The sequence below is a fragment of the Hippoglossus hippoglossus genome, chromosome 5 (assembly GCF_009819705.1).
Source record: "Hippoglossus hippoglossus isolate fHipHip1 chromosome 5, fHipHip1.pri, whole genome shotgun sequence".
NCBI lineage: Eukaryota > Metazoa > Chordata > Actinopteri > Pleuronectiformes > Pleuronectidae > Hippoglossus > Hippoglossus hippoglossus.
In genome coordinates, this window is record NC_047155.1 from 19,314,500 (window position 1) to 19,340,242 (window position 25,743).

At 40.5% G+C, this 25,743-nt stretch overlaps 1 protein-coding gene across 2 annotated transcripts in view; it reads left to right on the top strand.

The window, feature by feature from the left end:
- Positions 1–216: 216 nt before the first annotated feature.
- The window catches only part of LOC117761483 (MICOS complex subunit mic25a-like), a 58,842-nt gene continuing 33,315 nt past the window's right edge, over positions 217–25,743 (top strand). Inside the window, exons 1-6 of one of the 2 annotated variants that reach the window (XM_034585409.1) lie at positions 242–465; positions 2,494–2,590; positions 3,617–3,671; positions 5,016–5,172; positions 21,625–21,645; positions 24,506–24,589. In XM_034585409.1, coding sequence (XP_034441300.1) covers positions 388–465; positions 2,494–2,590; positions 3,617–3,671; positions 5,016–5,172; positions 21,625–21,645; positions 24,506–24,589 — 492 coding nt within the window. In that variant the 5' untranslated portion in view covers positions 242–387. Of the gene's footprint in view, positions 466–2,493; positions 2,591–3,616; positions 3,672–5,015; positions 5,173–21,624; positions 21,646–24,505; positions 24,590–25,743 lie in introns of both variants that reach the window. The other variant, XM_034585411.1, reaches the window with a different exon arrangement.

The following is a 25,743-nucleotide window of genomic DNA, read 5'->3' on the forward strand; positions in this document are numbered from 1 at the left end:
GACAGAAGCTGTGCAGGGTTGTTGCTGTAGACAGGACAGATCTCCTGTATCTCTGTTGGAGAGAGAAGGCACAGGGCCGCTCAGTCAGACCTGTCATCGCTCAGACAGCACCCAAAACTACAACTCCCATCTGCCCTGCGTCCACTCTGATGCACCACGATAAACGATTGGATCGGAATTATTTCTTTATTTCTCGCAGCCAATGAGCTTTGGGAACACCGAGGTTGCGCCTTATCGGAGCGTGAGGACCAGCCATAGACTGCGGGGGACCAGCAGTGACTGTGGAGGAGTCTCCTGCCGCCCTCACCTCTCCGTGTGTCCCCGTGTGACCTCCGCGCTGAGGAGGGTCTGTCGCTGCCTGACCGCTTCACTATCCGGCGGGGCAACATGGGAGGAACCGGGAGCCGGAGAGTGTCATTCGGTCTGGACGAGGACGAGAAGGTCACGGTCATCGAAGGGGTGAAGGTAGATCCATACCCGCGCGTGTCGCCCGCTGTGAAGTTTGACTTAGCTTAGCCGCGGCCAACAGCGCTAATAACGGTGTTAGCTTAGCAGGCTAACGTGTCCGGTGACAGGTCCCGTGTCCTCAGACGAACCCGCGGTCAGACACCCCCCCCTCTCTGGGGACACGTACCACCGGCCGCTGCCCGAGGTCAGCAGGTCACCACAGCAGCTTGAGGAATAACAATAACATGCGCACATTTAAGCCAATATAAGGATATTATAAAGGTGACATGATCCCACAGCGTTTTAAAGCAGCTGCGCCATCAATATGTGAGTGACAGTGTGTACACTACACTATAATATTATTCATCATGAGTATTTATACCACTTTACTACTATTGTTACCTCAACTTATGTTCACTTATATTTTTTGGAAGGACTTTATTCTTAACGTAATTTTCTTAGATTTACATTTGATTATATAATTGTTTGTTATTCAGTTGTTTTATTTATTTGTTTTTATTGTGTTTTTTTGTTTGTATATTTTCCTTTTTACATTTTAATAACAGGCACAATTTCATTTGAGGATGACACTGTCGTAATTTAGTTGTGCTTGCACGATGACAATAAAGTTCTTGAATCTTGTATACCTCCCTCCTATTTTTTTTCTTTATATTTAATTTTGGAAGTCACAAAATATTGGTTCATTTCAGTTTTGTCGACTCACAATTTGCATTTGTGTCCCACCTGTGAACCTGCACTTTGTATAGTATTAGATTAATACATGAAGTGATCATGTGCGCTTCCACGTGTGCACATAGCTGCTCTTCAACCATTGAATAAGGTCACAGAGGTCAGACAGCTGTGCAGCAGCACATCTGCAGCTGGTTAGCAAGACAGTGACTTGCTCAAGGGCACATCAGCAAGATGGATGATACCTTAGTTTACCTGTGATCTTTTAATCTGGTGTTTACCAAGGCTAAAGAGGGGGTTACTTCTAAATGTGATAAATAAGACCACATGGATTAAATGTAGATATATGTATATGTATTTATCTGTTGTTATGTTGGAATTAATTCGGTGTTCTTTTTAATTTCTTCATTTGTTTTTGAATGCACCAAAGAAGAGCAGCACTTCAGACAGACAGCTCATGTTTGAAATGTTAAATGAAACAGCAGAACAAAGTTAGAGTTTGTTGTCCAGCCTCTGACCTCATCACTCCCCCCGGGTATGATTGTGCAGATATAACAGGGGAGTGCAGAGCAAATATCTTTAACCCCTCTGTCAGAGCCTGCAGGTGGACGCTGGGGTGGTGGGGGGGCTGAGTGAGGCATTGACAAGCAAAGGGAGGGATGGGGAACCGTTGCAGTTTAAATAGAGAAGCAGACTGAGTGGGTGTTTATGAAGAGGATTGAAGAACGTGAGGCACGTCACATGAGTACAGCAGTGCAACACGAGCTGACTGATCGAGCTCGCAAGCAGCTGCTTTTGACAAATAAGAATATAGGAATATGTTGGAAGTTATACACACACATTTTCTTCTTTTCTTTGAACTTTATGTGGAAAAAAATGTTGTATCATTTAATTTAATAAGTTAATATAAACATGGTATCTTAAGATCAGCTTGAGTGAATGTCTTCAAATTTGGTACAAACGTTCACTTGGACTCAAAGATGAGCTGATTAGATTTTGGTGCTTGGAGGTCAAAGGTCAAATTCACTGTGGCCTCAAAAAACATTTTTGACCTTTTGAATGTTGAATGTAATATCTCAAGACTTCTTGAGGGAATTTCTTCAACTTTTGATCTGTTGCCACTTGGACTAAGATTTTCAGATAAAGTGATTACGTGTCAGTGGTCAAAGGTCACAGTGACGGAGGTATACAACCGCAGTGTGGTGATTATGGTTGGTGTGTGGACCCCAGGATGAGACAAAACATCAGCTAATAAGGATCCTAATAATGACGTTAATTTAAATGTCCTACATCTCCATCAGAGAACTTTTTATATGTGTATTTATGTGCCTGTGTTTTTCCCACATTCCTGTCCAGCTCTCAGAGGATGTGCTCCGGTGGATGAAGCAACCTCAGGGGTCTGACAGCGACAAGGGGCCACCGTTTCCGCCAGACAGTCACAAACCACAACAGAGTACGTCCCAGTCAAAGACTCTTCCTTTCTCACAGAGGTCCCACTGGGAGGCCCACTGTCTCACCACTCACTTGTCAGTTTATTAAAACACACAGCTAACTCCATCAGCTCCTCAGACTATATACTCCAAAAAATGTTTACAATTAAATCAACAGCTCTTTCACAAAGTTTCATCAAATAATGAACATTAAACTTTAATGAAGGCAGGATTTATTAAAAAAACGTTAGAGATTATTAGTTTGTGCTGGTTGTACCTAAACAGCTGACAACCAAGTGCATGTCCACATACACTGACTGATAAGAACAGTATCAGGATAAAGGTCAGTTCTGCTGCTGTTTGCTGTTTTCAGATTGACAAAGGGCATTGTAGCTGCCTCACTGTTGCGCAAATATTTTTCTCTTATTTGATAAATTATTACCATGTAAATATTATTAATGTAATTAAAATGACATTTTCCTGTTACTTTGTTAAAGTTAAGTTTAAAAGGGGACCCATTCTAGTCAACTAAACACAGATTAGTTTGTTAATAAATTGTCATGCTCACAGACCATAACCATTCGCAGCAATTACTATTTGTTTACTAGGTGGTTATGTTTTTTTCTCAGCAGAATTACGCTAAAACCCCTCAACTGATTCCATGTAATTTTGTGGAGGGGTAGGGCATGAGCCAAGGATGAACCCATTACATTTTAGTGCAGATCTGGATCAGGGGTCTGAACCAGTAATTTCATTTCGCTTTCTTTAACATTGACAAAGTGAAACATCATTTTTCAACATGTTCCTTGGTTTCCTATATATATATATGATAATTTATTGATCTTGATGAAGAAAACAGGTATATCTACAGGACTGATCCAAATAAAAATGTGGATCTGGTGAATTTAAAAGTGGTTTTGTCAGGGGAATGTTGGGCCTTTGTGGAGGAATGTGCTCTACTGAGTGCTATCCTAGTTTGATCTGTCCTCAAAGCTGATCCATATTCTAATTCCTTCATAGTTTTGATGTTAATCTTCTTTGAATTTCAGATCCAAAACCAACAGGACCATCCATCACAGAAATACATGAAGGGCTGCGCAAAGAGTAGGTGCTCATTATGTCAAGGTCACAGAATTTATTCTGTTGGTATATTGCAATATTTGACTAGACATGCAAAGTTGTGTACATATTTATCATATATTATAATAGTGCACTTATATTGACTAACTTGGAATAAGATTTCTCTTAATTATTGCAAATTGATCTTGGTAAATTTTAGATTTTGCAGAACATCAGATCCATATATATTTTTTGACATGTCCAAAGTTGAGCCTTGTGGGTCAACACATGTGCAGGTGTCAGATGTATAACATAGCAAACACTTGCTGCTAATGTGTAATGTTTATGGGGAATATACACATGGTGAGTGACCCGTCAACACTGCCTGAACTGATTTACTTTGTCAGGCATGTCGCTCCACCACTGGAATGCTCATATACTAGATTAACCTTTTTGGCATGAAATACTGTTTATGGTAATTTCTCAGGCCAGAATTTACAACAAACTGAGAAATAATAAAGAGCTATAGATATTTGTTCCAGGTTTTTCCATATGTCCACTCTGGTTTTAAAACAGAGCTTCTGACAAACACTAAATAAATAATGCACAATGATTATAGCTTCATTTTAAATTAAAAAGATTATTTGATTCCTCACAGTGTTTATGCTTATACTCTTGTTCTATGACTGCAGCTCAGAATAACTGATAATAAACGGAAATAAAAACTAAACCCTCTGATGTCTTTCTTACAAAAACTATCCACAAACTATTCAAAACTAACAATTTGCTCATCAGACACAAGAGCAAAAATACTTTCTCAGGAGTTCTTATTCACAGTATATCCTTAGCCGGACTTTTAATTATTGCATTTTTAAATTTTATTCTAGTTATTTGATCATATATATATATTTTTTGTTTCTTTCAGCATTTCTCCTCATATTATGTATTTTATTCATGATTCTGAAAATAAAACAATGAATGCACATGAAGCTGGATAGGAAGATAAGAGTTAACTAAGCCTCTTGATAAGCTTCATATCCAGGACAACCAATGTTAGGCTTAATGAAGCCAGATAGCAAACAGTATCCTGGGTATGTTGGGCCTGCTTCACACTTCAACCTCCTGGTTTGTGTTCCCCTCATGTATTCACAGTGTGTCTACAAACCATAACTTCATTTGATTTTAATGGGATTCCAGCCAATTCCATTCATGGATTCATGAATACATACACTACTGAAGAAAACAATGAATACTATAATCGTTTTGGAGAATTCATCCTAAAATTATGGATATTGGTTTGGATCAATAACCCACTGACTGATGTTTGGCAGACATTTGCTGGATAAATAAAAGGGCAATGGTTAAAACGGTTCTCATCCTCTGCTTCAGCTTTGAGCGTCAGCAGGCTCTGGTGCAGGAGCAGTTGGCCAGTCTGGCTCAGAGGGAGAGAGAGACGGCCGCAGCCACAGGCCTGGATGAGCTGCTGCCCACCCTCATCATTGAGAAAGGGAAAGCACATGAAGAGAAAGAGAAGGCAAAGATGCTGGTGAGTAAAAAAATGGGGATCCCTCAGCACACGTCAAAGCTGTAACCATGTACCTTAAATAATAGGACCCTAGTGAATGTATTCATTTCTTTACCTCTTGTTCTTCGTAAACCACAAGATACAGAGGCAACATCTTACAACTGACATTTTATAACACAAAATAGCAAATTTAACCTCCAACTTAAGATCTTTGCCGATTTATAAACCTCTGTTAGTTGGAAAATCCAGCATTTGTAGGCCAGAAGTTGGCATCATTTCATCTAGGTTTGGCAGTAAAGTTTCACATAATCTTCAATAACAGTTATGTCTTGAGTGGAAGTTTTTTAAAACAGTCTATCAAAGACATGTGGATGGATTCTTGTTTTGATTTGAGAGTGAATGTTGATGTTAGGGTCCTGGTGTCTTTCAGGTTAACATAAGGTTTAACATTTTGAATATAATAATTTGCTCAAGAAGACAAAATGTACCTTCTAAAGTTGTTTTAATGTTAAACAAAAGTAGTAGATATTTCTTTCCACCCTGTATTGTTTTTGTGAGTTAACAGCACCCTCTACTGTTTATACTTTGAAATGCACCACTGGTGAAATTAAAGTTATTAGGATGAAGCATGATTTACAACCCTGGTTTCTTTATTGCAGAGGGCAAAAAAATGCATTTCTTAAAAGCAGACTACCAAACATTGGTGTAAAATTGATTAGGATAATTAGACTATGATTCTCTGCTGTATTTTCCTTTGCTAGTAACACTGAGCTGGAGATGCTGTATGCTCAGTATCATGTTGGGGCCTTTTTCCATGACTGCACCATTTTTCTATCACTCATTTTGCTTAAATTTGTCTCAAACTCAGTTTGTTGACTTTCTATTTTTTCACCTTAGTCTAACATTGAAATAATATGTCATTATCAATACATCAAAACTTTCCAATGAAACTACTTTGATTATGTGAGTAATATTTACTGCTAATAATCATAAATATGACGGTAGTGATGTTCAGCACCTGTAGAGCAGAGAACATGCATGATGCTTGTAGCCTGTTGTGTGTGTGTAGATATGATCACCCACATCAATAAGGACAGAAATGAACACTGGATGAAAACAGGGACATGAACAATGCTGTCTGTCTACCTTGCATTTTACACTCACACCGGTGTTACATGTGTTTCTGTGGTCTGATTAACCCCGTCTGTGCACGTGAACAGTGATTGCATTGATTGTTGTCAGTATGTTGACTTGATGACAGCTTTGCTTTTGCTCATTTTAAATGTTCTTGTTGACACAGTCTTGTCAAATTCAGAATCAGACAGACAATGAGTCAACCAGCAGTGCAGTGTGTGGGAGGGAAGCAGAGACAGCAGTCACAGACGGAGAGTTTCTCAAGGATCTGGATAGAAATGACTGTTTCACTGAGATTGTTGTGTGTGTGTGTGTGTGTGTGTGTGTGTGTGTGTGTGTGTGTGTGTGTGTGTGTGTGTGTGTGTGTGTGTGTGTGTGTGTGTGTGTGTGTGTGTGTGTGTGTGTGTGTGTGTGTGTGTGTGTGTGTGTGTGTGTGTGTGTGTGTGTGCGCTAGTCTTTGGTACTTCTATAGGACCTTTTCCAGCATAAATACTGATGTTGTCGGGACCAGTGGAATCATGGGGACCAACGCCCGGTCCTAATGAGGCAAAAAGTCATTTCCCAGCTGCTGGTTAAGGATAGAGTTAAGAAGTGAATTGTGGTTAGGTTAGGGTTAAGGTTTAGCTTGAATTGATCATTGTTAAGATTAGGAATAAATGTTTTCAGCTCGTCCACCACAGTGAATGAGAGTCAGTGCAAAGTCCCTAATAAGGATAGCTAGACAAAACTGTGTGTGTGTGTGAGAGAGAGAGTCTCTGCTGCAACTAACGTGTTGTATTGATGAGCAGTAATTAATCAATGATCACTAATTTGTTATTCCCACACTTTTTTAACTCCCTTCGCTCATTCCCAAAATTAAACACTGTGGATTTCCTGCAGCGCCCAGTCTCTCTCTCTCTCTCTCTCTCTCTCTCTCTCTCTCTCTCTCTCTCTCTCTCTCTCTCTCTCTCTTTCTCTTTCTCTCTCTAGCCCCTTTTAAACATTATGCTGGCTTTGCTTGTTCAATTTAAGTGATGCCACCCCAGTGTGCGATTTGTTTAGATCGCATGCCGGTTCTCCAGAATCAGAGGTGTGACTCAATGCCAGCTCTCTCTTTCACATGTACAAGTGCAGTGCCCATTCAAAACACGACAGTTTAAATAGACACTGAGCTGTGGCTGCTCACTGTTAGAAACACTGGTGAAACACAAAAATAGACACCCAAGTTGTGACTACATTCAGTCAGAGACACCAGTTAAGAACTGCAGTTACAGAGGGTAGCTTTTTAGCAAAACTGGTGGTATAAGTTAGTATGGCAAACTGGAACAGGTTGATTTTCAAAGGGAGATTTCTGTCCTTATAGACTAATTGATCATCATGGGAAGTGAAAACAACTGCCTGTGTCTTTCTCTCACTCTCCCTCTCTCTTCCAATTGATTTGTACTACAGCGTCTTTTTCGATATGTCAGCCAGCTATAACAAACACTGGCAAGCTTCCATTGATATGGGTCCAAACATTTAATGATGTTACATTGTAATGAGAAACTTAACAACTCGCTCCTTGTTTCCTTGTTTGATACTTTTTCTACTTGAGTGTGTGACGTGTTTGAGCATCTTGTTGTCAGCAGTTGGATTAAAGGAAGCTGGAGTTCAGCTTGATGCGGGTGCAACGCAGAATTTTGTCTGTACGGTAAATAAAGGTGGTTGTTTTCATGTGAAAACAGGTTGGAGTAGATGTGTGAGAAGTCTAGACAGCATTCAACTTTGAGTGTTTATATGACCTCCCCCATCACTGCTCCTTTCCCACCTTTTCTTCTTTCTCACCTGTCCTCCGTCTTCAGTCTCACCTCCACTGTGTAACACATTCATTGTTCCTCAGCTTGATTTAGCTGCTGTCTTAAATGTCACACCTCCTTGCTGCTGCTGAAACCTTGAAGAATTCACTCCTAAGATTAAAAAGATAGATGGGCTTGATTTATATATTTCCCATGGCGTTGCTTCTACTTTTGAGGAGATTGAAAGGAAGTGCAAATCTGATTCAAGAGCTCCTCCGATATCGAATCTCTCTGACTAGCAGGTGGGCTTCCCTTTCTTCTTTGCATTTTCCATCAACCTTGCATCTACTGGCAAAAACACAGCTGGAGACTTGGAGAAAAAGTCTCTTCAACCCCTCATCTCTTTCCCCATTGCACCTTAAAGCGCTCCACTTTGAGTGGTTTGAGAGCTGCCTTATTTCCCAGAGGAGTAGACAAATACACACACACACACACACACACACACACACACACACACACACACACACACACACACACATAGACACACACTGCTGTTATGCTATCACAATACACAAACACATATATAGCAAGTAAACCCCCAACCTATTTCCCCACATGCACTCCTGGCTCCCTAGCAGGCGGCCTGTATGTAAGGGTTTGGTTGACGAGGAGGTGAGGGAGGCGGGGGGGGGGGGGCAACACCTGTCAGAGAGATGAGCTGTTCCCCACACAGCCTCGGGCCTCCTGTCATCAACACTCACTTTAGCCATTTACTCCTGTCTCAGCGCCAATCGACACCACTGGGACTGTTTGTGTGTCTATATACAGTACGTCTTTGTTTGTAGGTATCTGCGCGTGTTTTGGACTGTGTGTCAGTTTACAGCAGAGGAATGTGTGTGTTGTAGGGAGATATCTACTGGTAAGGTTCATTAACAGTTCAGTGAATATTATATTCTCTGAGCATTTTTGAATATGTTTTTGAGTTTATTTGTCATGTGATATATTTAAACTTTTGTTTGGCACACAATTCACTTTCACTGTGCAGCACCTGATCCAGTGGATTCCTTCTTCCTGTGTCATAATTCTTCATGTAGTGCAGTGTTTCCCACATGAATCTTTAAATCTATAGCTGTAGGGGGCGCAAGTGCACACAGGTAACAGATTCTGACAGGTACACAGGGCACGGTCAAACATACTCGAATGCAGGTGAATGTTGTGGGTCAAAGTTCACCAAAGTTGAACTCCACATGAAGCTACGCTGTGGATTTGCGTCGCCATAGGCAGCAAATGTTTTGCCGCCCCCTCGCTTGCACAGATCCCTGTGGCAATGATCTGGCAAGCAATGTTGTAGCCTCAACCAAAAGCATAGTAGTTAGTGTGGTTGACCTCATTTGCTGTCATTTCACTTTCTCTGCAGTGTGTCCCACAGAATTCATTCAAACTACAACATTAGAAGGCTGCACATTCATAAACCTTACACACAAGACGTTCCAAGTCAGAGGTAAACGTAGGAGTGAAAGAAACCTTCTTGTGTTAGAGACAGTGAAATGCATTGCATGCCACTTGCAGGAACTCGCACAACTGCAGCTGAAACTATGAATAATTTAACAACTTTTGGACTTTAAGCTAGCATGCGGCAAGTGACACTGCACACAGCTGTACAATGCAGCGACAAACACCAAGTTAGAGAACTTTTATGTTATTGTGAGGAGTTTAAAACAGTTTAATATATAGTATAAATAGATATATAATATAGAGCCACCGAAATCAGGATCAGGATCTGACCACTGGGACATGAGTGGCTGACCCACCCCATACCTTCACTCATGTAAAATACCCAAAATACAAACATGGACAAAATCCTTAAATGCAAAATATGTAACTTAAACCCACACCAGGATAGGTTGCAACCTCTACCACTGTTCTTCATTTTTGCCAATTTCTTCTGCTTCTTCCCCTGTGTCATCATCCAAATTCTCACTCCACCTACAAAGGTGCTCTTATACAACTTGACATTTTTGCAACCTGCTCAGAGACTAAATTTAGGCCTTAACAGTTACACGTTGAGTGAAGACACGGAAGAGACGGCAAAGCTACATTAACACCTAGTGTCTCCTCCTATCGCTTTCCTATTCTCATTAGCACCTCCTGTGTGTGTTTTATTCCCTGGACCAGTCTCTCTACCTCAGAGGTGACATTTGTGCTGCAAATAAAATGTTATTAGTATGCACAAGCATTCAGTGCTGAGCAACACACACACACACACACACACACACACACACACACACACACACACACACACACACACACACACACACACACTTTGAAAAAAACAAGCATCTGCTTTAAGCTATTGAACTCCGAAGCTTCCTGGGTGGGTGAGAACAATCGACTTTCCTACCTGTGTGTGGGGGTTGAATGTTTGTAACCTGCCAGTTGGTTTTTACTCTTGGTTTTTGTTTTGTATATTAGAAGCTTTTATCTGCTGTCTCTGATAAAAACAGTTAAGGACGACAGCGTCACAGTTTAGTGGAAATCAATCGGTCCATGTGCATATTTGTGCAGAGGCAAACAATCAAGAACACATTTGACATTTCAAGGGTTTGTATTTGTCCTTTTTACAAACCAAACAATTCATATTGAAACTTTGTGTTTCTTTATATTAAATATGCATGTTGTGGTGTTTCATACATATTTTGATACTCCATCCAGAAGTTGATTTACTCCGGGGGAAATTTTCACAGCGATTTCATGTGGAAAATAGGTTACTCTTCTTCTTCTCTGCATCACACAGCATTGCTCCTTTTTCATTCTATGCTGTCTGTTCAAATCCACAAGTGACATTTCTGTGACTCCCCACAGACTGATCACATAACAGCGGAATCAAGTTGACACTGCCCTCAATTTTTTTCACCAAGATCAAAATTTCATGCAATGCAAATTAGACAAAATGCTCAAAAAGTTTTGCAACGATTTCACTGCAGTGATTTCATGCCACTTGCAGGCTGTGGCAGATTCTATGTAAAGAGCAATTATCGTCAAATGTAAAGCATGACATCTTGTTATGAGAATATTGTCAGTTATGCAGTTAAAACTCAAACGTGTGATAAGAGCTGTTGCGTCCATTTGGTCATTCTGATGTCCCTGCTGTCTCACACCTCCTCCTTTCCTTTAACACCTCGTTCTGATTGTAGTGTGGGCAGTTAAACTGCAAATCAGCCGTAGTTCTGTCATATTGTTTGTATCGGTGAACGTTTGTGTCAGTACGAGGTTGAAGCAGTTTCATTTGGCTTTTGATTTTCTAAACCACATTTCACTTGTAGGTGGGTATTACGGGTTATTAGTTGCTTGTATTTGGATGAAGAAGGTTTGTGAAGGTGTGGTAAGGTAACAAGATGTCATTCCATAAGTAGTCACTAGATGGCATTGTTGAAGTGTGTTAGGTCTGCTAGTGATGCAGGATAAAGCGTGTACTCTTCACCGCTACATGTGCTCCTGGGCAACATGTTCTCGCAGCATTTATTCCTCCTCCTCCGGCACTCTTCTTTTTTATCTTTCTCTATTCAACCCCTCAGTCCCTTTCCTTTGGATGTGTGTGTGTGTCTGTTGGTATGTGAATGTGCAAGCATGATGCGTGTGTGTGTGTGTGTGTGTGTGTGTGTGTGTGAGCGATGACTCAGAGCGAGGCATTTGACACTGTCCAAAAGAAAGATGATGAAAACTAGAGTGAAAAGCCCAACATTCATTAAAGTCAGACCTGCGATGACAAACACTCAGACCACAGCGGATGATGGCCACACATATTAACAGAATGGCCCTGCTGCTGCTGCTGCTGCTGCATAGAAGAAATACAAGGATGTGTCACTTGAAAAGGGTGGAAATGGTGTGTTTTTGCACTGAATATGCAGCCTTTCAGTTACAAGATGTTCTCGCTAACCAGCAGGGCCCCCTGCTGTCTACGCCTAAAGGACATTTGTCCATCATCATGAAATTAAATTCTCTGCTATAGATTTGTGCTGTTCTTCTAGCTCATTCTCTCTTATTAATCTTTTTTTCCCCCCAAGGTTTCACTAATCTCCATGACTTCATCACACATCCAGAGCTGTGATTTGTTGCGATTTAATGGCAAATCCAATATCACTACCTCAACATTGCGTCCGTCCACATTAAACCAGCCTGTGGTTAGATCAGTCTGTCAATTCACATCACCTCAGCTGCTGTGAGTGTTTGATTTCTAGCAGCAGATGGACATGTCGGTTTAGCTGCATTCAGCCAACCCCAAAATAATCTCCGGATGGATTTTTTCTTTCATTTGACCTAAGATGACAATGTTTATCTTAAATTAAGACTATGAATCTGCTGTTTTTCAGCAGATGATTGCATGTAATTGTTAACCAGGAAATACAAGTGGGACTGTAACAATACAACAATAATATGGTCCTCCCTTATATCATCATCCCATGTTTATTGGTTGCATACATACATATACACACACGCTCAGGAAATCGGTTGAAAAAAACAACACAGAAATTAAAATACTCTTTCTGGAAGCACCTGCAATTAATCCATCGTGGTATTTTACATATGTATGCTGGTTAGATCCAACTCTGCTTGTTTGCCAGAAGACAGCGGGTGGGAGAGAGGGAGGAAAGGACGGGTGTAAAAATCCAGAGGAGAGGGAGAGGGGAGAAAGATGGATCAATGAAAAAGAAAGAAAATGACATGAAACAGTAGAGGGAGAGTTTTACATTGAAACTGAGTGGGTGAACATCAGCCTTCACTGTAGCCACTGCTTTTGAGTCTGTATGTTTGACGTTACTGAGGAGACACACACACACACACACACACACACACACACGTTCAGTCATAAACCCTGAATTTCGCTCTCAAAAACCTTGTCAATGTAAAATACAATGAATAGCGGTTCAGACGCACATATTCACACATGACTAAACCACTTGTTATCAGCCAGTGTAATCACAGACTTGACATCTTTTCTGCATGTTAAAGCAGCTAAGCCCTTTGTGCGTGCTCGCGCTCACTCACACTCACACACACACACACACACACACACACACACACAGACATGCACACACATACAGTTCTCCCCCATCTTCTCAAGCGACGGTAATTGCTGACGAGCAGAGCGCTCACCGGCTGAGGAGATTTTGATCAGTACAGAGCAGTGTGGGGGTGGGATGGTGGTTGGGGGGGGGCATAAATCTGCTTCAGAGGACAAACGTGTAGGAGTGGAATACCTCTCCCATCAGAGAGCGGTTGTGATGTAATGAGACAGCTGGACCAGACTTATTATCTGCGGGAAAAGTATAATGCTTCCCTGATGCCTGTTCTCACATAGGGGGATGATGATTTATGTTGGAACAATCAAAGTACGGGTCAAAGGATTTGAACTTACCACATAAGATTTCTCAGCTTGTAAGATTTCTTGTTTTCCGAAGCAAATTGTGAGTGTCTTAAAGTCGCATTCATCGCTGTCGAAAACAAAGGCATCAGACAGGCAGCAGGTATCACGTCACTGAATGTGATTTCACATTTGTTCTATTTTTCACAAGTTGAATCACATGTGTTTCATGTTAACCGGGTGACGCAGGCGCTTAACATTTAACCCCTGAAACATATAATACTTTTTATTGAACACATCTTACTGTTGTTCTGTGTTATTGCATGTTGGAAGTTGTTAGTTCTTTTTTTTCTGGTTGCTCTCTGTGATATTGTTTTGCTTTATCTTACATGCATGTGCAGATGAGACGGTGAATGCGTTTTTTATGTTTTTTATTTACTAAGGCAGTGCTCTCACAAGTGGACCCTGGTTTCCTCCTGAATATGGTTTTATCAGAAAGTTGGAATGGGGCGGTGGGGCATTGATTGTTTGTTTTTAAGCAAAATCAACTCTGTGTTCAGTTCAATCAGACTTCAATTGAACTAGACTAAATTTATTGCCATGTACAATAAGAGATGAAATGAGAGTCTATTCGGCGCGTCGAGCCCTCGTGATGTTATCAAGGGGTCTAGTCACTGGTGGTGGTTGATGGGACCTAGAAAATGTTGAGGCTCTGATAAGATGAGTGGACTCAGCTGGGATTGACCAGGGATCTGGATATGGAGACGGGAGGTGACAGGGGAGGAGGAGGGTCGCAGCGAATCACTGAGATGACAGTGATAGAGAGGAGAACCGATTTTTAAGTCTGACAGTACCGACATGATTGGCAGATTGAGATCAAGGCAAAATCTGATTGAATTACCATGAACATCCAACAGCCAGCTGATTAGAAGAGATGGGTTAAAGAGAATTGTGAATGAATGAGACATTAGGGCTGCATGGGCGATGTGACTTCAAATCAATGTCACGATTATTTCAAACTTTTACTTTGTTTACGATTAATGAACGATGATCTTATGCCAGCCCTAAACTCTAGAGAGAATCAAACAAACACAAAGTAAACTTGAGAAGAAAGAACTTCTGATTAGTGTTATTGTTTATTGTTAACAGTGGGGGAGTGAGGAGGGAGGGCATGCGGCACGGTAATATGGCATAGGACAAGGTACTGGGCCACCACTGCAAAATGAAGGTAGCGGTAACCCGACAGTTTGTGAATACACACATTGGGGAAAATATCAACTGGATTAGCCGACATAAGCAGGTTAGAGGTTATACACAGTTTGAAAGTGATTAGTGGAGAAGTTAAGAACTATAACTTTGCTGAACATCACTATTTTAAGCTAAATGGGAAATTGGAGCAAATGATTGGAGAAGACAGAAAATGCCTCTGGTTATTGTTGCTCTCGCTCTCTCTCGCTCTCTCTCTCTTTCTCTTTCTCTTTCACTCTCTCTCTCTCACTCTCTCTGACTACTACATTTTTTCTTCTCTCATTTCCCCCCATCCTTCATTCTCTTCTTAACAAAACCTGTCCTCTTATTCAAATATCTCTTATCTCTCTCTCTCTCTCCATAGTCTTTCTATCTCTCTATCCTCCTCTCGGTGTCTGTCTTCCTCTCTCTGTCTCTGTGACAGTCTGGGGTGGGAAAGCAGGTTGATGATTAAGTGTTAATTCATTTCACCTCCCCAAGCTATGAGATGAGCACACACATTTAATGAGCAAAGAGCTAGACTTACCAATTCATGCCTCTAGTATTTCTATTGGACTGGGTGCGCATGTTAAACGTGAGTCCATGTGTGTATGCAGGTGTGTGAGTCATCCACAGTGTGGTGATGATTCATGCATATGTATTGGACTGTTGGCCTGTTTTCGTGATTGAGGCATTTGTGGTATATGTGTTAACAACCCTGTAATACTGAGGTAAAACCTCTTTGATTGCAGTGTGGTCCTGACAAAGCAGCCACTTTTTCTTTAAAAAAAATGTTTGACTGTGTGTACATGCATCCAATCAGAGGATGAAGCAGAACTATCCCTCTGTTTTAAAGGAGGGAGGATTGTAGTGGGAGCACCGGAGTATCAGGTGGGACTGTGTGGAGAAATTTGTTTAGGTCAGGATCGAGTGTGAACTGGTCTGGGGCATCATTTACATACTAGAGTTTTCTGATCCGTGTCAGACTAAACCACATCCATGAGACAGAAGGAACTCTTTGTTTTGTCTTGGCTCTGTACACAGGACACAGACGAACATGTTCAGAGAGTTTGTGGCCATACGAGCCGACACCAGTGTCTGTGTGTTGTCAAGAATATCATGTGTTACTACGTTACTTCCTGCCTCTGCCTGCTGCACCACCTCTCGCATGAATAATGCGGAGGATTTGTTGCTGTTGTGCACGCGTCTGTGCAGAGAACCACCCGCTGTGTTGTTCACGTGTGAAAAGCAAACAAACCCAAAAATTGGGTCTGGACAGGTATACAGGGGTATGTGTACATCATTTGACTTGTCAGCTGACACCTACAGTGCCCTATGCTAGAAGAAATATTCATGGTATGGTAGCCTGGATTACTGTTTTTCTGGAGGTGCCAGTCAGTGGAGGCTTATATAGAAAACAATAGGTGCGAAATGTTGCATCATACACCTCCAGTATGTGTGATTCTTTATTGCATATCTTTTCTGTATATATGTGAGCGAAAGTGTGCAATGTTGCATGTTGGCTCCATGTTTGGCATGCAACTGCATTTCGTTGTCTAAGTATTTTGTACTCTGTGCAATGACAATAAAGTTGAATCTAATCTAATCTAATCTAATGTTTGGAGGAACCTCATCTCCTACTTGTGAATTCAAGTTACAACAGTGAAAATCATTTTCTCGGATTCTGTTCACACTCTCTTGTCGTTATTTATTTCAGTGAAATATGAGGGACAGTTGACAAAAAATGCAAAATAAGGTAAATATGATGTAAACACAAATTAGCTGCTGAGATGTAAACAACAGTTGCTCAGTTAACAAGGGAAATTCTAATAGAACAGTTTTTGAAAACTTTCTTTTATGCGAACCTCACTGGGGATCTGCAGTTTTAGCCAAGCAGCAGCATCGACCAAACATGAGGGATTAAAACACTCAGCTGAACCAAAAGCTTTTATTATTGGCACACATGATGAATGGGCCTGCTACACTTATTCCCATAGAGAGGTGACAGGGAGAAAGCTGTCACTGAAAGATTGAAATCTTTCAATACAGTGGAATCATCACTGTTATTGTCATTTTTATTAATATTGATGTAGGTAGACTAGTATTATTCTCTCACACACGCACACGTGTACGCACTAGGGTACGACTTTGTGTCAACCTTATGCAGAAGTATAAACCAGGGACCCCTTTTGCAGGGATTGTCTTTCTATTCTCAAGATGAGTTGACCCCCTTCATCAACAACCACACTTCACATTTGGTTCTCTGTGATTTCACTGCATATCACCATGTCATCATTAATGCAAAACAAATCCGCAGTGCAAGCTTTGAGACTGTTGGTAGCTGTGGTTGATGCTGGACAGTATTTACTCTTGGTTTTTCAAATTGCAGTAATCGGACATGGTTTTAATGACAATTAAAATTTGAAGTGGTAATAGCAACCGTTGGGAATTTTACCATGTTTTACGGTCAAACTGGTAACGTTTCATCATGAAATTAGCTCTTATTTTCTCCTCTCTGTCTGTATTTGTCTTTCTCTCCGGCTCGTTCCATCTAATTAAAAAGCCAAATCGGCAGTTTGACAGCAAGAACTGTCTCCAGCCTAATCCTCATCTTCGCCCTCTTTCCTCATCTCTGTCTTTCTCCCTCCTCTCCTGACTCCGCATAGAAAACAACAACAAAATCTTTTCTCCCCAAACACGTAGATTTATTCAAATTTACTATTTGCATAATTCCCAATTTACATAATTGATTTTTAAGGAAGCGTTCTTCACCAGGTGAGGTGATGTTTTAGACCAAAAGGTCTCATTCTGACACACACACACACACACACACACACACACACACACACACACACACACACACACACACACACACACACACACACACACACACACACACACACACACACACACATTCTGCGCCTCTCCTTTTTCTGTTATTCTGTGTCACTTCCAAACAGATAAAGATACACACACAGACACACAAACACATTTTGTTGCAGTCATTTTCTGGAGACTCACCATAACCCTAAACAGAACTACATCTCACCTAACCCTAATTCTTTACATAACCTTAATCTTGAACCACTAATCAAAGCTTTTTCCCAATTGGGGAAAAAAATGTCGCCTATGACACGCACGCACACACACACACACACACACACACACACACACACACACACACACACACAGTGTGTTGCCAGAGCACTGATGTCTAAAGTGTAAATCAAGCATGAAGTGTTGCCGAGCTGGTGCATCTGCTGACCCTCATGGTACAATCACAGCAAACATGATTCAGTCAAGCATAGATAATGAAATGTATTGTGATCCATGACATTGGTGTGTTTATTGAAATGGCACATCATTTATTCCACTATGTTGGTAAAATATTTCCCCATTTGACCTGTAAATCAGTTTTGTAGATGCAGGGATGCTGTGGTTCTGGTGGCAGGAACTGAACGCAAACCTCGACCTCAGCTTCCATTTGTCATCATGACATAATGATGACATTACATAAACCCATGAGAAGCTGGGCCCATCCCTACTGATGAGTGGGATTCGCCCTCTATGAGTGTGCATCTGCATAGATGTTAGACCAGGATGCTGCTGCTATTCTTTACCCCGCACCAACAAACGTCAACAGTGTTTACACCCCCAACAAACATGCGTCTAAACATTGTTGACGTGTGTTGGTTTGTTTGTTTTAAAGCAAGATTACTCATACACCACTGGACGGATTACCATTAAACCCTGGTGCGGATCTGGACCAGGGGGGTGAATCCAGGAATTCATTGTGAGATAGGGCATATTTCGAGATTTTCATTAATTTCTCAGTAAATATTTAATGGATCTTGATGAGAAAATCAGGTATGTTTAGGGGACAGATATTTATTATTATGTAATTTGGTACAGATCCAAACAAAAATCTGGATGTAGTAAATTTAAATCTGGTTTCACAAGGGGGAGGCATGCACTCTGGGTGCCGTTCCAGTCTTGATGCTGTATGAGAAGCTGCTGGCTCAACAGTTTTGTAATCATAGGTCTTTATAGGGTGGTTCTTCCTACCCCCTGAGAAGACAGCCATCAGAGAGAGGGTGGAGAGGCAATATTCTTTGAATATGGGGACAACATCGCACATTTTCAGGCTTTTATGGTAATGGCCTCAGTTGATTACATGTAAAGAAACAGAAATGGTGGGAAGAATGAAAAAAGGGAGCTCGAGAGGGTGTTAGAAAATTCCAGAAATTGTCGCCCCCCCAATCAAATGAGGAAAAGCAATCTGAACATCCAAACACCCAAAACATAAAGCAGCTTTAGAAGGAGGGAAGAATCAGCTCCTTATTGTACATCTTAGACAACGATGTGGGGGACAGGGAGGGTCATTTTAGAGGGTGACTGCATCATTTGAAGAAGGTCATCTGTTGGAACCATGATCCTTTGGTAGGTTTTCTGACAATGTAGGCTGAAAGACAGGTGTTCTTGCTATGTTTTGATATGTCCACGCACCGTTTAAAAAAATATGCTTAAACCGTTGAACTGAATTCCTTTAAAGGTATTCTGTTGTTTGATTTCACATTTACAGTGCGGTGTCATTTATTGTCACAATTAATTTGATTAATAAAACATTACTACTTTATCTTTGGATAACCTCTTGCTGAATTTATGAGCCTTAGTCTATTTGGTACTTCCCTGGCTGTGTTTTTGCTAGCTCAGTCGATCCAGGCTTTTAATGTCCAGAATGAGGTTGCTGACTGTTGGTCACTGGGGAGCACAAAAACAATGAGGGGAAGTACCTGAAATGTCTGCTACGGCCCACAGACTGCACCAAACTACTTGGGTGTGTGTTTGTCTGCAGCAGTATCACAATGAGCCCCTGTACCTCTCTTTTAAAGTCGCTCATCTATGGAAATAGGACCAGCACACTCCTGTGAGCACTCTGTGGGAGGCCACACACACACACACACTCACATACACACACAAACACACACAGTCAGACTTAGGCACATATTCAGTTTAGGGCCAGTCACAGAAGAGTGGGGAGGTTAAACAGATGGCATCGGCTGTATCCATTACACAGATTACTCAACACACACGCACACACACACACACACACACACACAGACACACACACACACACACACACACACACACACACTGTAGCAACTGGCTTTGTGAGTTCACCTCATTTAACTGAATAGTGTTTTTATGAAGCATGGCAACATTAGAACCACCCACCGCTCTAATCTACCCCTTTCGGTTCCGTGTCTAATGCTGGACTGGGAGCACTTGGTTTGAGTGGGCAAGGCTAGACACACCCAAATATGGTCTCCTGTGTGTCTCCGATATAATGCTTTAACTGAATGTTTTTAGATTTTGTGATAAATGCATTGTAACATATTGTATTTTCAATAAATATTTAATGGCTACATTCAAGACTCGTATGTTTACAGGTCTATAAATTATCACATAAAAGAGATCGTGAGATGGTAATCCTCAGTCCTGCTATAAAATAGGCAACAAACACACACCTGCCTTTTTAAACATAAACTTGCAGGGTAAAGAACACTACAATGATATTACATATTATTGCTCGAAAACATTTATGTTTGGCTTTTACTAAAGACTGAAATGTGGCAGTGATTAGAAATCAATATTCAGTGTTTGTTAGGCTTTCTGCAAAGACACAGTCTGGCATACAAGCAGTTGAATATATAGGTTTGACAAGTACTGATTTATGACCAAGATTCAAGGCCCTTTAGATTTGATGCAGTGAAGAGAGACAAAGCAGATGGTTGGACAGGGAGTGTGGATATAAGGTTGACAGGCGGTGAGAGTCACGTGCCACAACATCTTCACTGTGTGGAAAACTGTTTTGCTGCCTGTGCCACCAGTTTGACCAGTGTGGAGATTAATGATTAGAATTTCATGCGTTTTATTTATTTATTTATTGTTTATTTGATTATTAAGGACAAAGCACAATCAATGAACATATGTAACAAATAGCTAATGTCAACGTGCCGGAGTTAGCAAGAATGCTAATTTAGTAATAGATACAGACACCAGTGTTCAGGAAAAAAGGACAAAACACATTATTCTCAAGCCCAAATAAAAGTTATCATCATGTTGCAGTTGCAGAATGAAGGGGGTTTAAATTACATACTATACATTTGGCAAATAAGGTTTTATAACTAAAAACAATATTATGTTGTTCTTTTTAATTATTTTTTCTTTTGCAGATGATAAAATACAAAAAAATCATAATAGTAACAAATGAGACACAAAATTTGCTGAACACATTTTAGCACTAATGATTTACTGGACAGAAAAAATATTGGCGAAAAATGATTAAAAATAAGAAATGTGCATTGTCTCTGCTTAAGTAGATTCACACACTGCAATCCACTTATACATAAACAATGTCCACAAGTAATCAAAACGCAATAAGTTAGTATTAGTTCAAATGTAGGTGACTATTTATCGGCCTTCTTAGCTAAAGCATCAGCTAATGCTGATTACTATAAACAATTCTCCCTATCGACCAATTATTAATCGGCTGAACCAGATTACTCAACACAACACACTGTAGCACCAGCTTTTGTGAGTTCACCTCATTTACCTTTAATGAGTCATGGCAACATTAAGGCTACAAACTGCTCTAATCAATACTTTCAATCAGCTGACCGATCAGTTGATCTCTACTAACACGTAGTCTCCAGCCTTACATATGCAACTGGCTGTAGATTATTCTGTGACTGGCTGTACGAACCCTGTGCCCTACTTGTTCCCTTTTGAACTGTTATCTCTGCTTGAGCTCTCATTTTCTCCTCATTCCTAGCTGCTCCTTTATTCATCTCTTCCTCTCCTCCCTTTTTTCTTTTCCTCATTATACCTGTCTCCTCTTCCTCTCTGTCTCTTTCGCCATCTCTTCCAGCCGTGTGCCTTCCTCTTTATATCCTCTGCTGTCTCACTAACCACCGTCTCCTCACTCTGCCCTAGCCTGCAGATTTGGATGCCTGGGTAAGCAACACTACTATTGCTGGTGTCTCCTGTTTTTAAGCCTTTTCTCTATACCCCCTCCGTTCTCTCTCCCTCTCTCTTTCTCTCTCTCACTTCTCTATTCAAATGTCATGTTTTCATTGTGCATTAAAGCGAGTGTGCTGCCGCCACCATTCCGCACAACAACACTTTGGGAGGTATTCAACTAGAAAATTACACATCATCTGTGCTGCTGGCAGATGTGATTTTACACACACACACACACACACACACACACACACACACACACACACACACACACACACACACACACACACACACACACACACACTGCCCTTACATCCAACAGCCACTGTAGAAAGATAGAAAGAGAAAGTGCAGTGAGCCACAGCAGGGATTTGCAGATGTGCTGTTTGGGGATGCATGGGCCTGTTAAATGCGGATAAGATTAGACTGGATTACAATACATGTAATGCCAATCTGTGTTTGCGTCTTCACGCCTGTATCCAGCGTATCAGCTGAGAGCACAGGAGATCAGTAGATCAGGCAGGGAAGATGCTGTTTTTGCTCCATCTGATCTGTATCACACCCTCTAATGCACAAATCAGGTACAGCAATCAGTCACCATTATACTGTGTGTGTGTGAGTGTGGGGGGGGGGGGGGCCATGTCATAATATATACTTTCAGTACTACATTAAATTCGTGCCTCATTGCAGCTTTTTGCTGCCTCACTCCCTGCCAGCTTCACTGTGCTCATACACCATATCCTGTTCATACTGCTGCACTACACTACTCATTACCCTTATTGTTTTAAACAGAGTGTATAACTGTGAACATGTGAACATCTGCAGATCACTGTAGAGAGAATCCAAACACTCAGTGTACACACCACATGCATGTTATCTATCATTTTATGCATTTTATCCATCATATGTGGATCAGATTGTGCAGCTGTCTTTCTTTGTCTACTGCACGCTCTCCACAGCATGACTAAAAATACTGACAGATGCATGTAAGATCCTAAACCACGCCGCAAGGTATTTAGTGCATCAGTTCAATCTAGCTCACTGACATTTATTTTGGCTTTTAGTCGCTCAAATATGACTATTTTAATATATTAATGATAAAAATATATTAAATGTTTTTATATAAAAAGACTGCACAATACCCTAATGGCTAGAGAAATGACTCTGACTGTCCATGAAAATGATTTCAGATCCTTTCATGCTCCAACAGAAAATCAGATTGTTATTTTGTGATTGGATGATGTAAATGAGATGGACCCAGATCAGTGTACGGCTGTGTGTTGCCATTCAGCTAAACTGAATTTTGATTGTATTCATCTTTTAAGACTATCCCTCTCTGTCTCTTTTTTTACCATAAACCCTTACTTTCTATTACATGATTAATTTGTATTTATAATTTTTTTTGTTCTAATTAGTGAAACTGTAATAATATAAAAATGCTGCATAGCCCCCATACTGTAAAAACAAAGGGTGGGTCCATTGCAGAAGTCATGTTGTGTCTTCTGGTAAATGTTTTCCGTTTATTTGAATATCTACTGCATGTGCATTTCTGACTTCAAGCTGAACTGGCAACTTGTTTTCACAGTGCATCTTTTTGACGTCTGCTTCCTGTCTCTTCCTCTGCTTGCATGATGCTTCGCCACGGTGACCCAAACTATGGGTCGTCCTACAGCCACTCTGCCATCTCGCTGTCTTACAAAACTTGGCTCAGAGGGCATTTTAAATGGTTTCACCTCATCGTAATGCCGTCATCGTCATGTCAGCACCTGCCACCGCTGTGCCGGTCTCATGCCACCTCAGTAGTTTTGTAAGTTTTCTTTCATTAGATGGACCAAATATCCAATAACCATTCCTTTATTTTTTACTTTGCGGTGTAGATGTGATGTCTTTTATATTATCATATATTTCAATCAAGCATAATCATGATATGCCCATAGGGTGCTTCACAGATGAGTCGCACAGAAACAAGTTACTGGAATAATAATGCACTGAAGACACAAACCTGTAATTTGAGGCTGTAGTTGCATACTTGTGGAGGGTATAATATTTTTTACTATGGTCTACCAACTTAATCTTTTGTTAAAGGAAACTTCTTAATGTTTTGTTCTCACGTGGCTGCAGAAAGGATGTATCTGCAGTAGCTAAAAGTAGAAATTCATCAGCTAATATACATAATATACATACTCAATTGCTTTCTTACACCATGATCACAAAGCAGTGGCAACACTTCCTGTAACTGCTGTGAAGTTCTGGTATGTAGTCATGTTTATGTTGTAAAGTGATTACATTTTTTTTAATGTTAAATGAAGACGAGTTGATGAGTGCTTAAAATTACATTTCATATCATAGGTGAGATGTGTATCCAAGTTGATACTATACACTTTATTAGAGACCAGTGTTATAGGCATGATTTCTGCATCTGTTGCCTTGTTTCCTCCTTCCACATCACTTCCCTGTGTGTGTTGCTGAAGTCCATTATCTTTAAACATCATTCACCCACTTTGTATCTATATCAACTTAAACATTGATAAATGAAGAACATGACACAGGCCGACACAGGTGTTATTTGTGTAGTAAACTGTCATATGTCAATATAAAGAACCGCTACAACTTGTACAAATGTCTTTTTATTTGTTCATTTTCTCTTTACTCTTATTTTCATTCTATTATTGTGCAATATTTAGTAAATCCAAATTTTGACTTAAAGACAGTCTGTCTGTACCATTATTCCTTTTTTATTACTTACTTAACTACCTTTTATTTTTACGTTTTTCACTCGTTTGTGTCGTAGAAACATTGTGACAATCTTGATTCTTCAATCTCTCTTCTTCTCCTTCATCTTCTTCCTATTCAGGCCAGACAACTGGAGAGGAAAGAGAAGGAACTTGCCAGTATCTCCAGCTACTATAAGGAACAACTAGAAACACTGGAGAAAAAGGTAGATACTGTTTTATATATATATATATTTCAACCTTCAACACTTGATCAGTTGTCACTTGCACTCAAAGATATAGTGAGTAGGTTTCAGTGGTCTACGGTCACAGTAACCTCATACAAATCTGAAAAAAAAAAATATGTACACGGAAGCTGCACTGGTTGGCGGAGGCATACAAAGGTGATAATTCTAGTTCATCTTAAGAGCATTCATACAATGCAAATCAAATCACCACAGCTCACCAGAATGTCTTCCTAAATATGGCTAAATGAGGCTTCCTCGAATGTGTCCATTAGTTGCATTGCATTCATTAAATTCCAAGATTTCCAATTTTTTTCATTGGTTTTTCTTTTGAGGTATTTCTTTTGGGGGGTTGAGGGAATGAGATACTAACTCTTTAAAATGTTGACATGAATAACAAGAGACCTAACTAATGAGATAAAAACATCCAGCAGGCTTTCACTGAAAGGAAGTCTTCACACATCAGGAAGAGTAAAAATAACGCATAGTGTTATTCACTCTCCGTGGAGAGTAAAATCTTGCTGAGACACAAGACTTTTCCCTATCTTGGAAATGTCAAGCCCACACACCAGTGTCAAAATGTAAATGTAAATGAATTGAAAGTTCCAGCAGACAGACGAGAGTCACGACTTGCTGTTGATGGACCAGCACTCAGGAGAGGTTTCACAGCGCTCTATCTCTCAGAGAGCTTCAGCTGCCTAATCAAATGTACTGTGCTTTTTCCTAACACTGTGTCCTTTTACCAACATCCTGCTGGTTCTTTTCACAAATCAGAAAAAAAGGATAAAAGCGGTTTGTTGGGTGCTTTTAAGAAGTGATGGCCTGTGTTCACTCCGTCTGAGCCCTAATGCACAGTTGATATTTTGCACCCTTTTAAAGCTCAGTGGTTTGGTAAATGTTGCTTGCTTTTTACACAGTAAACCTGTATTTGTTAAGGGACTTTGTGAGAGACCAGTTTGGAACTGGTGTGTTATTGTCGGGTCAGAAAAAGCTGTTTCATTCTCGTAAATATCTACAGAGGCTGGATGAAATGATGAGTGTATGAGATTAAAGGGATAGAGTGAAAGTTTGTCTGAAGTTGGTGGACATGTTCATGTTCATTATTCCAACGGGCAGTTCAAAACCAGTATGTCAGA